The following is a 14,867-nucleotide window of genomic DNA, read 5'->3' as shown; positions in this document are numbered from 1 at the left end:
TTCATGTAACCCTTTCGCGGATGGACGGCTACCATCTCTTGCCACGCACCGAACCGTATACACCCGCCCGAGGGCTGTTACGTCCCGTGACGACACGTTTTATTAAATCCGTCTCGGTGGAAGAAACTATGACTGCATTTGGAATATGCGGTGATTCATTCGGGTCACGGGGTTGGTTGATGACGAAGGGTTGTAGGAACAAACGTTCGAAATCCTTTGACGGTGTGGATAATCGCCCCGAAACGCACGTAGGTACAATATTACGAGACTGTGGAACTGCAAATTTTACATCACCGGTTTACCAAAAAACAAAAAATAATGACATAAAACTTTATGGGAAACAACAGTTGGATAATTCCTAATCACATCGTTACCATCTGAAATCTATGTGTTCACTGTAAATTATTATTAATTTGAGTTAAATTACTGACGAACGCTACTCTTGCGCATACATGTAGAGACGTGCGCTTAGTAGATGATGGGGGATATATCTCCTTTATTGGACTTTGAACTTTGGTCATCTAGATTATCAACATTAAATTATGTATTTTGTATGTACCTGTAAAAAAAAAAACTCTCATCTTAATTATTAGTTGTGAAAACTAAGATGACAACTGGTAAGTGATATTAGATATAAATATATAATACATTTTTATTTTTATATTTGACATAACCCCTCTAGTAAACTAAAATCCTGAGCATATGCACATGTCAATAAATTTATGACAATACAAAATTTATAGTACTAATTTTACAACTTAGTTATTGCCTTAACATAATTAAATTAGTTAACGTTTTTGATTTTAATTAAAATATTGAAAAAATATAAATATATTTATATTAAAAATATTTCAAGTAAATATGTTTAATATAACAGCAGAGGGTCATATTGTATATGATGTAAATATCATGTTATAATATTCACGTCGTGCGAGGAGAATTGTTACAATACTTTCGGGGAAAAACCACGATGGAGCTGCGCCCCGGCCACGCGCGAGAGAGATAATTAGTTTAGGTTTCGACTAGGGCGCGTGGAAGATGCACGCTGCCGCCGCTGTAGACGTTGGAAATTAAAACTGAACCGGATGTACGCGTGTATAATATACAATAATAATAATAATAGTTTAATACGGGCCTCGCGATATCCGCCGTTTTAATATCGGACCGGAGGTGACGGTGCGGGGGAGATGGCAGTGTTTTCAGACCGCAGCTAAAAATCCGCCCCGGGCTCGGTATGTCTTAAAACTTTATCCGAACCGACTCTCATCACCACAAGCTCGAGTTGATGGCTCATAATTGTATTAGCCGTCGTACACTATATATTATATCGCTGTGTGTACGCGCGAGCTGCGCGGTCCCGTTTGTTACTCTCCATCCGCTCACAGTCCAAAAATCCACCTATATACATATATAGCATCATAGGATTTAATACGATCACCGCCCCGACGTCTCAACATCCTCGTTTCCAGAAAAAAAACGCCTCGAGTATGGTATACTATATATGTATATATAAGTACAGTGAAAGGGGTTAAAGCCACGGCGCAATTTCAAAGTACTCTCGAAACGATTAACGTCGTCGTCGGTAAATAATAATTCGTCTGCGAGACGCGAGTCATATAATAAAATCAAACAACGACAATTATTCTCTTTAACTCGATTCGCAATTACCATGTTAAAAATTATATTTATCTTTTTTCTTTTGCTTTTTCTAACAATAATGCAAAGAAGATAACGATAGGTACATATCAATACAATGAATTTTAAATTTTAAATTAATTTTCACATTTCAAATTTGTACAGATCATCTTAATTATAACATGTGCAATGCTTATTAAATTGTTATGTGACAACATGTTAATATAACTGCAAGAAATGTTTTAGAGTTTAGGTATTGTTGACAATAATACTTAGACCCTAAACAATAATAATAACGATTTATTGTCGTCATTATATGTTTTTTTTTTAATCGTATTTTATTTTGTGAATATTTTTCGAATACGATTATTATGACTCGTGCTATTTCATGATGTTTTCAAATTTAATATCAAAAATACAACATATATAAATAACATAACAAACCATTTTTTTTTGGCTACCCATTTCACGTACTAGTAATTTTTTTACCCATCGCATATTTGTAGTTGGTACATGACAAGGACGAAGGTATAATATTGTTATATATAATAATTTTTGAGTTGCAATAATTATAAATTTTGAAAGATATTAAATAAGAAAACAAAATTGTTAAACCTAATATTTTTATTATGTATTTAGTTTTCATTTCAAATCATTATTCTCAGTAGATATAAATTGCATAAAATAACGCAACGGTGCTAAATCTTTGACCGAGCAAACTTAAATACACAAGCAGTTTTTTCAATCAGTGGCTATACAGTTAATGTTACGCAAACGAATTTTTTTTCTCTTTTTCTCCCCTCAGTTCGGCAATTGTCAGCTCGTTCCGTGTCGGAAGGGCATTTTTACGGTGAATAACAATGACCCGGGACCGGTCGTTCAATTACCGACATTAAAACAGTTTAGATAGCAGATTTTCGTGCATTTAATTGTTAAGTTTTTTTTTCTTGCTCCCACCAGTGTCAAAATCATCATCTTCCAAAAAAAACGACCATCCTCCGCGGTCTTGATAACCGCAATTAATGAATTATTAATGAAGGAGCAGATCGAAGAGCTTCTACTTTTTTTTTCCTTTTGTTTTTATGTTTTATTTACAGACATTGTCCGGATGCTAATGACGGACAAGATTTAAATAATTTAAAAACACAAGCTTGTACTATATTGACAGTTGGTATAAAAATTACCAATGCCCTTTTTAGCAGCGTCTGAATACAGATTTATTCATTTCAATGACTGGGTTCAATGCAATAATAATAATAATAATAATAATAATAACAATAATACTTATGGTATTATAAAATAACATGAAAATAAATCGAATTTAAATTTATTTATTATTTAATACCATTTTGACATATCTAATGAAATCAATGTCATTAAAATATATGCATAAGTAAAACTCGTTCATCGAATGGGTTTTATATTGGGGCAATTATCAATTTTCTTAATCGGAAATACATTTATTTCCTTGCATATATATATATATATATACGGTTTACCGAATCTCGAAGAATTCTCAGTCGAACCAGAAAGACAATATTTTCCATTAGCGCGATTCGCATTGAGAAGGAGGGGGTCGGTCGCTTTTGTTTAAATGCAAAATCGTTTAAGTTCGACGCTTTTTCTCATTTTCGGTCTGGCCTTTAATGAACGATATATACACACGCACATAAAAGAACGCCGCCACTGCTACTCTCCGAAATCATCTGGGGAGAGAAAAAGACAGAAACGGGGTTGGTGTGTTAATTTCGGAGAGAGCTGCAGTCGCCGTCATCGTCGTCGGTGGCAGCAAAAACTATTTAAAACAGCCAAGGGAATGCGATTGGGGTGTGTGTGTGTGTGTACTCGTGGAGAAAGATTTGCGACGTAGAAAGGGCGGCAAGAAAAAAGGGGTAATACCGCACAAAAGCGGAAGTCGATTTCCCATCCCTTTACAACGCGCATACAGTATATGTGTGGGTCTGTGTTCTTCTATACAATACTTCCGCTAAGCCAAAAGACACTGGAAAACCATTTCACGAAGACAAACTTCTATGGGTAGAGTCGCACACACGAAATCCATTTAAAACATATTCCATTCGCAAAACTTTAGCTGTTAAATTTTATTTAGGTTAGATGATATATATATATCTTTCATAAAACATAGACGTTTATAAAATATATACTATTTATTTTTCTTTCAACTCAGAGTACCACATATTATAAGCTATTACAAACAAACGATAATAATATATACTAATTCATCCCGTCTCGATTGTAGCTTCACTAATACGATAAAGGTAACCAAAATACTATACACTGTTTTCTGTTCAATAAAATAACGGAAATTACGCGGCCCATAAATTTTGGGTGTCGTTTCGCACTCGATCGTGTGATTTCATTAGCTCCCTCAATATACCCTTGTGTAACCCTATAATACACATTACCCTCTCTTCGTATATCTACTTAAAAGCAGGAAATATTGGAAACTCACGGATTGCTATAAATATCACTATTTATTTATAATATACTATACTATATTATACTATATGAGTTAATTTATCGAGCATATATTATCTTATGATATGAAACGTATTAATTTAACAATATGAATATTGTAGAAATATTATATCGTTGAATTTGAATGATTTACAAAAAAAAAATGTCAGTATAAGATGTAGAACACGAGTATAAATAAATATGTTAATATATAAAAAGAAATGCTTATCAAAATATTATAAACACATATAAATTATAAAACAAAATTTAATATTAACGGGCAATATACTGTATTATTTTGTAATAATAGCACTGTCAAAAGTTCAGGAAATAAATCTTGGCAATACCTATTGATACATTTCTATAACTTATTTTACACCACGTGTAACATTTAAAAAAAAAACTACGTTTATTATTTATATCACAAATCTATCGTCTAGTTGTAGTGCAATAATCTTCGCATATATCATCGAATGTCAAAACTCAAAGATCGTGATTTATAATATTGAATTGTATAAAATAGTATATTTCGTATTTTTGATGAAAAACGACCGTACAGTGTGGAGTTTCCGTGGTCAACATGGCATTGGTGATAGAGTATATATTCCGTCTCCTTATATTTCAGAGTGTTGTTTTATTATTTTACGTCTGAAGTGAGCGCCCTCGTATCCTCTCTCCTCGCCATCACAGCCGCCCTATAAAGTTAGTGGCACTCTTCTCGGACACGTTATATACATATATTTTATTTTTTTTAATAACAGTTTTGTCCTAAAAACATTGCAAATCATCCAAGTCCCAAACATGCAAGTATATATTATATTATTATACTATATCGTCGCGTATACGATGGTTGCGTGTGTCCAGAATATTTAAACAAACTAGTAGCATAACGATGGGGTGGTGGCGCACGCGCATAATATATCATTGGCCAATATCTTCGACATCTGCGTTGTGAGTGGACTCTGCCGGACACGCATTTATCTTCTTTCTTTTATTCCTTCGACCTCCGTTTCTCCGAAGTCCGGCTATTTTATTCAATTGATCGGGTTAGGAATATATGACTTTCACCCTTATCATAAATGCGGAAGGAGGGAATAACGAAATAAAAAAAAACCCATTTCACGTACACCGAAGACATCTGTCTGACAAAACATACGATAAAAGGGTGTACATGATTGGAATATATTATTATTATTATTCATAGCGGATAACATGATTCGTTCTCATAAGACGCAGAATATTATTAAACATTAAAAGATACACTGATTTAAAAATATAATTAAAGAGTATTAAATTTATAATGCTCAGTAATATTATTATTATCAATATTATAAATTAGAATGAATATGGATTAAATTTTTATTTTCATTTATTTTTTTGTTTACAGAAATACCTAGAACCTTCACCTTGGTTACAGACCAATTTCCCGTTCAAGGCGTTTCAACACAAACTCGCCACTGACACTGCTGGTCCAGAAGGTAAGTAACTTATTATTGTTTTTATTTCAACGTAGAATTAAGTTTTTATTTTCTAAGTAATCTTCATGCTTTTTGTCGTATGGAGAAGTGTAATCTTATTACGATTCGAAAAACGGTTGAATGAATTTGAGTATGCTTTCCTTACCCCTGTGAACTCCACTAGCACAACTTTTTAATAACGGCACCTCGGCCCGTCATTATTATTACCAGCTGAAGAAAAATATTATATATATATTATATATATATATATAATTTTAAACATCAGGTGAAAAAGCACGAACTTTCCAAGCAACACCAGGCGGTCTCTAACAAGCAATTTCGAATTTATTTCCTCGTTATTTTTACCATCTATTTTTTTAACGTTTTATAAAAGCAATTATTATTATTCATTTCCCCCTTTTTCCTTTTTATTATTATTTTATTTGGTTTTTAAACAATAACAACAATTACATTGACTAAGAAACAAAAAAAAAAATATAATATTTTTAGCCCAGCAATCCCAAAACTTCTTATATCATCTTGAAATAAGAGTTTGTATAATTTTAAAAACTAAATATTCATTTTTAAAATATTTTAATTGTAAATAAAAGCATAATTGCACAAACAAATCAGTCATGCATATACATAACAAATACAACTTAGGTGTACTAAACTAAAGTAATAATTTAATCTCATAATCAGCACATTTTTTAGAGTTATTTCATTATATTACAAGCTAAAGAAACTATTTTACACTTAAGTCCATAGTCGAAACTTACGCGTCAGATATTATTTTTTTTCGTAAATATAGCCGCAATTAGTTTTTATTTTCATAATATAAAATATTATATTTTCTCAAAAAATTTACACAGTCACGAATTATTTATACACAAATCGGTTACCAAGAAATTTAAAACAATTTACAAAATATCCAATTGTATAAAATTTATAACGAAATAAATTTTATATACTGATTGAGGTTGTAAGCCGAAAAAATAACGAAGTACTTTTGTTGGAATAACTAATTGCCTTGGGTACATCGTCGGACCACTATACCTAAATAAGTTCAATTTAAAAAAATTAGAAAGTAAAACATTCAAGGAAGTAGTCGTCTTTTTTTAGTTAATCAGAAATTACATTGGGGATTTTCGTTGTACTCGCCCGTGTGCGCAATGGTGTCACAAGAGGAACGACCGACGTCCCGGGAGATATGCTAACGCGAAAACTGGAGAGGGTGATTAATTTCGCAGTGGATCTTATGAATATTTTACTACCGTGTGCGACGCTTAAAGGAGAAGAGAAAGAAAAAAATTATTAAAAAAAAATTACTATTATATACCTACAACGGCGGTCGGTAGTTTTCTTCTCTTCCCACATAATATTTATAATAATAATAATAATAATAATATAAAACGTTTATATATATAATATAATGTTTACGAGCGAGCTACTCCCCAAAAATCGTTGCTGTGACGTGTCGTTGGTAGTGGATAATACTGCGATGGTGCTTTCACGTATATAGATATTTATATCGTAATCGTATATTATAAAGACGTAAATAAATAAATGCGAGAATTTCGATGAAGATATTCGATGTGAATTTACGATAGTTTAGTTGTTTTTTTTTAGTTTTTGTACCCACTCTCATAGATATTTGCATACGAGATCCGATTAAAACAAAACGAAAAAAAAATATGCATCATCCTCGGGGTTAAAAAAGGGGTTTGACGCGTACACACACACTAATCTGTATGCGTACTAAAACATTCATGTGCTCGACTCGACGACGGATCACCCGGCGCTGCGTATACAATATGTATGTATTATATGTTCAGGGCGCATATAATGCTAATTCCCGTGCACACACACATATACGTACCGCACTCTTCGGTCCCTGCATACAACCCGTGCGACAAAGTTGACATCTTAAAATACGCATTTAAAATCTTTACCTCCGACTCCCGCCCCTTGCCCGACCTTATTCGGTGGCACTACATATCACACCGTGCACACCCTTTCGACGAGAATTTTAATGTATGTATATTCGAAAACATTTCCACACGCTCACACTGACAGCAGTCCGAAATCCCGTAACGCACGCATGTGAGCGTGTGCGCTACAGTATGCCTTCGGCTTTTGCCCAGTGTTTGCAGTTTGGCGAATAATTTTGCATGCATCAAACGAGTGCGTATATCATAAATATATATATAATAATACACACATCCAAACACACATACACACATATACTCGTATATAATATATATGTATCCAGAGCTGATATTCAAAAATGTATATCCAAAGTTTGGGACAGCGAGAGGGGGGCTGGGCGTAAGTCAAAGCCCGTCGATGAGGAGAAATTTAAGCTGGATAGTTGACGACAGACGACTTACATTATTTTTTTACCTCAAATATAAGTCAGTATCAGGCTATGTTGACAGAATATTTTTCGACATTTTACCGGGAGAAGAGGGGTTGTTATTTATTGTAATTAATAATTAGAACCGTTATTTATTACTGTTTTATGGCTGTAGATTAAAATATATTGTTATTGCAAAAAATAAAAGTGACTTATCAAATAAACCAAAAATAACTATGTAAATTTTGTTTTAGTTTAAAATTATAATATTTTGCTTTAATTTAGTGCAAAATATGAACTATTTTGTTTTTATTATTATTAATTTAAAATCAACATGTTCTAAAAGATTTACAAATAACCATAAATGTATACACTAAAAAAAAACTACATAGGTATACCTAAGACGATTCATATTTGAAGGCTAGATAAATAGTTTTTTCGAACGACTTTTTTCGTAGTCCACCACGAATTATAGTCGCTGTTGATAACTAAACACAAATGGTGTGTGTTAAATTTTCCGCATCATAGTACTATGTAGAGTGTAAAGTACTAAATAGCGTTACATTATATTAATCTATATACACCGATTTCGTGGACACACGATACGTACAAATGTGTATATTCCTTGCGAATTTCCGGAATCCCAACACTTCGGGCGGGGAACAAATGCGTTTCATAACATCGGAAGAAAAGGGCTATCCTTTGACCCGGACTGACGAATATCTACCAGAGATTTGCAAGGATGGGGGAGACTGATGAACACACCGCAAATATGTCTTCGAGACTTCACATGCGAACCAAAAACGGTTCGGCAAACTAAGCGCATACCACGAGAAATATCGTCTATATAATATTACATACAGAATCCCCTCCGACAAACTATTAGCGACAGCTAATCTCTGCGATTATTTTTTTCCATGTGTGACTACTAAGGGTGTGTGTATGTTATATAATGTACCGCTGTTAATTTGAAAAAAACCTTTGCTCGACAGCTTTACACGCCTATACACGCGTGTAACCTGTTGCTGCTCGCATTTTCCGGTTTTATTCACACGCATCACGTTTTTATTTATTTTTTTTTTCATACGAGGAGAATATAGCTGACAGTCATGTTCATCGTTTTCGCCATTTTTTTTTTCTAACCACCACGAAAAAAATACCTAATAATAATAATAATAAAAATATGTATATGTGAAAGAGTATGAAAAAAAACATTACACGTATTTTTCAACCTCTCATTGTGTGTGTAAATATATGAGTGTGTACGTACGTATAAGCACATTTTTTTGCAGTGCACGAAGAGTTATAGTAGTAGCCTTTTACCGTTGTCATTTTTAATATCACAGTACTTACACATGCTCGTTTCAGTTGATTTATCGCCCTCAGTAAATGCAAAAAAAATAACATATACAACGACGATAATAATAATGTATAAATCTGGAGCTGCTCCCCGCATTGTTTCGACGGGAGGAGACAAATGCGAAAAATAAATTGAAACCGGAAGAAGGCCGGAACACCGCGATAATAACAACAATAATAAAAATAGTATGAAGTACTTTGCTGTCCTGATCGTTGCATTACTACCACCGGTGCGCGCGTAGTGTATTCGAGGGTCTTTCCTGGCGAAGCTACCTCCACACACATATATATATATATAATGTATTGTAGATTAAAACAACGACCGTAAGAAAAAAAATACCCTACACTGAAATCAATGGGGTGCCAATTATAAGTTTTATTAAGTCAACGGGTGCGTGTAAGCAAGTGTGGCGGCGATGGGACCATTGCGTCAAGTGCGGAGCGGCTTTCCTCATCACAATCGTGTCGTATCGCGGCCGGCCGCGTGGGTTATCTCACAAAGGACCCGTTTTTGGATTATAAGAGTACTTCCCTCTCTTCTGCAGAGAAGTTTCTAATACGAACCGCTCGTGTCCGATAATATAATACATATATATATATTTCTATCTCGATCACCGAAAATCCAATCCTTTTGTCTCCCGCGAGACTAGTAGTTTGTCATTTTCTTCACGATTACATTTAATCAGAATTTCCGAGATCTGTCCAAAAAGAGTAATACAAATTTTGTAATATAATGTACATTTATTAAATTAACTACGCCTTAGAAGACAATAATATTATATTATAATATATATTATACTGTAATTAGTAATTATTTGGATTTGCGTATTTTGAATACTTATACGTAAGCTGATAATTATACGCAATTAAATGATTAGTTCAACAATTATCTCAGGTTAATATAATAACATAATAAATGTGTAGTCGAGAGTATTAAAATTAATTAGTTGAATCTATTTAGTTGGAATAATTATAAAATAATTATTAAACTTACAACATTCACTATTATGAATAGTAGAATGAACGATTAAATATCATTAATAAAGAGATTAGTTGTCATGAATAATCAATGATTTATTCCAGTTGAAATTACCATTTTATATAGTTAAAAAAAAAATGGTTTACTTTATGTCACCTAATTCTACTACACTACACTATAGTCTTATTGACAACTGAAAATCGAGTAAAGTACATATGTTTATTTTTGACGTACAATAATTTTATTGTATTATATAGTATATTTAATCAAGCTCTTGGGTAAAAATCCCGAAAGCCTTTCGAACATCAATTTTATGAATTGAATCAAATAAAATTCTCCAGCACATCAATGTAATGGTAAATCATTCATGTTTTAGTATAATTTGTACAAACACTTTGTTCTCTTATTTTTAATGTTGTCACAAAAACGTTTTCCGTGATAGAACAGTAAAAAAAAATTAATCATAGTGCAATGAATTATTGGACTGTGTCTTAAGTATATAGGTAGTGTGCATCTAAGTACCTTAGTATAATCATTAGCTTCTATATCAAAGTATCCAACAAAATTAAATATAATGGTGACTTTTGATACATGTGTGGAAAATATAAATACATAAACGTTGTAATCGCTTTTATTTCCTTTGATGGTATATAATATATTTTTAGTTGTTCACATCTTAAATAAAATAAATATATTTATAGGATACATATTTAACCAATTGATATATTAAGAAGTATTAAGTAAAATAGAATCTGTTAATAATTACGAAAAAGAAAGTAAAATTAAAAAAAAAAAACTGCAAAAAATTTGATTCCTTCGAGCCGGATTTGAACCAGCGACCTATGGATATCTGTGAAATTTCAGCCACTACAGTCCACCGCTCTACCAACTGAGCTATCGAAGGCAGATGGTGGAAGGTTGATTTTTACTTTATTTAAATAATTTTACAATTTATTTATTTATAATTGATTTTTAAATAATTAATTAATAATATTGTAATAAAATTAATACTTATAAGATATACTTGATCCTTATCTACAATAATATACTAAAAATATCTATTTCAAATGATTTTATTCTTTTTATTCTTGATATTACAATGTAAGTAGTACAATACGTGGGTAATTGAAAATATTAGTAATTTAAATTAATCGATGAATGTTTATCTATTATTTATACAAATTGTCTAACTATAATGAATAGTATAAATATTACAACTATTTTCTATTTTAATGAAACTGCTTAATATTACTTTTGTCCTAATAAGTAATAAACATTTTAACAACAACTGAAAAACTACTCGTTCAAAATTTGAAATAGGCATGTCAGCATTTTTCAAGAAAATATCCACTAAATAATTTACAGCAGAAAAAAAGGAGGATTCTCATTTAAGAAACAGAAATATGTGTCTATGACACTCCTTAAGAATTTTCAAAAATATCAAGAATCTAAAATTATGGTCATTTGGTATATTTAAAAATCCCTAAAATCAAAATTGAGATTATTGAATTATTAAATAAAAAAATGGTATTCAGCATGTTTGGTGATTCATTCTGTATCACCGCCAAGTCGTACTGACATGGTTATATAATAATATGTATATGTACTTGGCTCCGGTGCAGACCTTTGCAGAACAATATTGTTCAACAACAATATGTTCAGACGGACACTGGTCCCTCACACTCCCATATACCCTCTACCATCCGGACGGCGAATCGCGACCGGAAGTCGGAACCGATCGCCCCCGCAGTCAGTCGGCGCCGACCGGATGTACGTCCAGTTCCCCAGCTGGCGTTTTCCACCGAGACACTTCCGATTCCGGTCGCTGTCCACTTTATGGCACGACACGCAAAAGACAAGACACCTTTTGTTTTCGTCCCAAAGCCGATACGCCGTCGCCGTGATACAATAGGAGTATGGCATATATACAAAAATTTACTTTTTATCATACTTACGGCAAAATTACCTTATAAATATATATACACGGGTGCCTATCGTGTAAATTTAAAAAAGTTCTCCTGCCGGTGGAGTGGATGTTTTTCGTAACGACAAAATAAATATACACATACGATATATAGCGTGCCCTATACGTATACCTACACCGTATTATTATAAACTGCTCGCCCGTGTGCTATCGTTTAGGATTTTCTTCGCGTTCCACGGTTAGGGCACGTCCGTTATATTTTTTCCTATTTTTCTTCTTGGCGTTATATCTTCTGCAAAGCCATCTCATCCCCTAACTGCCGTCACGACGTGTGTACAGTGTACATATATCGTACATATATAATGCGTGTGCCGTGTATATATACCACCGTCGCGTCGAGTAGCGGCTGCATGGCAAATGAAGAGAGTCACACGCAACGAGCGTTCCCGCGCATATATTTACGGCCGATTGTCGCCCTTACATTTTATATGCTATTTTTTTTCACTTTTTCTATACTCATCCGCGTCGAGGGGAAAACGTACATATAAAATACGTTATAAATCCATTACCAGACGCCCGCCCGTGTGAATTGACGACGGGTTTGTTTTTTTCCCAAGATGATTGGTTTTTGATTGAGCCCTGGAGAATATATAAGAATAAGCGCCCATACAATCGTCTTTTTCGATTTACAATTCTATAAGAATATACACCATATAAAATAGTAAAACACTCTTCATATGTAAACAAACGCGTTTTAAACAGAAAAAGGCGCGGCAATTATTGATATGGTATAAATTTGGTGTTTTATTCATTTTTTTTTTTTTTACAATGCAATTGTATTCCAAACAGATTTCCTCGTTGTACTGACCACGCCCACAAGATTTTCTTTCTTGCCGTTTTTTTCTTATTATTTATAATTCACTTTTTTCACCTTCCGTATTTATTTATTACTGACTTCTCGTTTACCAAGCAGGGGTCTCTGACGATCATAACTCTTAACAACGACGGATTTCCAGATAAGGACACCTCTGCCCTCTTTTTTTTATTCGCTCTTTCCCATCATCCCTCAAGGATCAATTCCCCCTTCTAGACGTCTAAAAGACGCTCGAATCCCTTAAAGAAAAAAAATCTACCCTTAAAAAAACATATCAATATATATATATATATAAGGAAATAATCCCCATCAGAGGTTTTTTTCATCCATTAACGATTAAAACATCATCATGTCAATCGTCCTTCACTTGACCCTTATTATTATTTTTCCTTCCCTAGTGGATATATTTCCATTACGTATTTTCGGATTTGATTAGATTAATTTACTGTACTGATTTCTGATACGATAAAATCAAATAGAAATAATCTTTTTCCGACTGTATTGGCTCGTCTGTTCATTGACAAAAAAAAAATAAAAAAATAAATAAATCGCTTTGTTGAGTATAAATGTATACATTGTAATGATATATCTTTAATGCGCATCGAATTCGTTTTTACATTTTAACATTCAGTAATAATGTAAAAAAGTAATATTGTATTTTTAATAAAAAAAAATCCTATACATTGTATATAAGTTTATCAGTATTGTGTATAGGTAACAGCTAAATAATAATTGAAGAATTACCTACGAGTATTATGCAAGTATTTTTATCGTTGCTCTTATACTAATAGTATATTAATTTTCTACTCACGAGTAAAAATATAGTGTAATATTACTTAGTTTGAACATATTGTTAAAATACATTTTAAAGGGTTATATACATTTTTATATTTTTTGTCTAAGCGATTCTATTCCTGTCTTGACTGTACAACTTTTGATGGCGTCATGCTTTAACGTTAATATAATATAAATTATAATATATTACACAAAGTAGTATCTTAAACCAATATCATTATAAAACGCAATGTTTATTTTAAAAAGTACACTATCGTCTATATTATATCAATACATCATAATTTCATATTATGTTGCTATGAATGATTCATTTATAAACATACTTAAAATTGTTTTTTTTTTTTTTTTTATAACAAACAAAAACTGATAGAGTTAAATATTTATTTTTACTTTCATATTTAGTTTATAACGACGAACGTTAGCATTTTTAAAATTGTATTATTTTATTTTATATTTTTTTAAATAAAAAAAACAATTTTTTTGCTCCTATATCGTGGCTTTAATGTATAATAAATAAATATTTACGAAAATCTAAACATAATTTTATCATTATTCTGTAGAGTTCGGAAATGACAAGATTTGCTGTTGCCGCCTCCATCGTTAGTTATTGATAACGCGTATGTGTAAGAGTGTGCGACGGGTTGGGCATATGTGGTCGCGTGCGCGTGCTCGTGTGTGTGTTCGCCAACCGTGATTAATTCTATTTATTGCCGCGCTAATATCGCCATTTCACCCGCCACCCATCTTATCTGCGGCAGACCGCGTTTCTCGGAGCTCCACTGTTTGCCGTCACCGAAACTCGAGTCGACTGCGGGAATTTTAATCGCAATAAAATATACATCATTTAATATTGTGTCTTATAGCATGCGAATGTGAAAATGCGTTACACACACATATATATATATATATACAAATATATTTATACATGTATAAATGCCGGTAACAAAAGTCATGAGGAAAGTGTGTGCCTATACGTTATATCATCCAAAGACTCGTTCAATTTTCCTCGT

General features: G+C 32.6%; 1 protein-coding gene and 1 non-coding gene across 7 annotated transcripts in view; one reads left to right on the top strand and one right to left on the bottom strand.

Moving 5' to 3' along the window:
- The window catches only part of LOC112600991, a 208,002-nt gene that overhangs the window by 130,879 nt on the left and 62,256 nt on the right, over positions 1–14,867 (top strand). For all 6 annotated transcript variants that reach the window (XM_025348372.1, XM_025348371.1, XM_025348370.1 and 3 more), the window contains one exon: positions 5,501–5,591. In XM_025348372.1, coding sequence (XP_025204157.1) covers positions 5,501–5,591 — 91 coding nt within the window. The remainder of the gene's footprint in view (positions 1–5,500; positions 5,592–14,867) is intronic.
- Positions 11,077–11,168, bottom strand: Trnay-gua. Its single transcript is given in 2 exon segments — positions 11,077–11,112; positions 11,132–11,168. It is a non-coding gene; the product is annotated as a tRNA-Tyr (tRNA).

Source organism: Melanaphis sacchari, unplaced genomic scaffold (assembly GCF_002803265.2).
Source record: "Melanaphis sacchari strain LSU unplaced genomic scaffold, SCAv2.0 Contig73_pilon_pilon, whole genome shotgun sequence".
NCBI lineage: Eukaryota > Metazoa > Arthropoda > Insecta > Hemiptera > Aphididae > Melanaphis > Melanaphis sacchari.
This window is presented reverse-complemented; position numbering and strand designations above follow the sequence as displayed.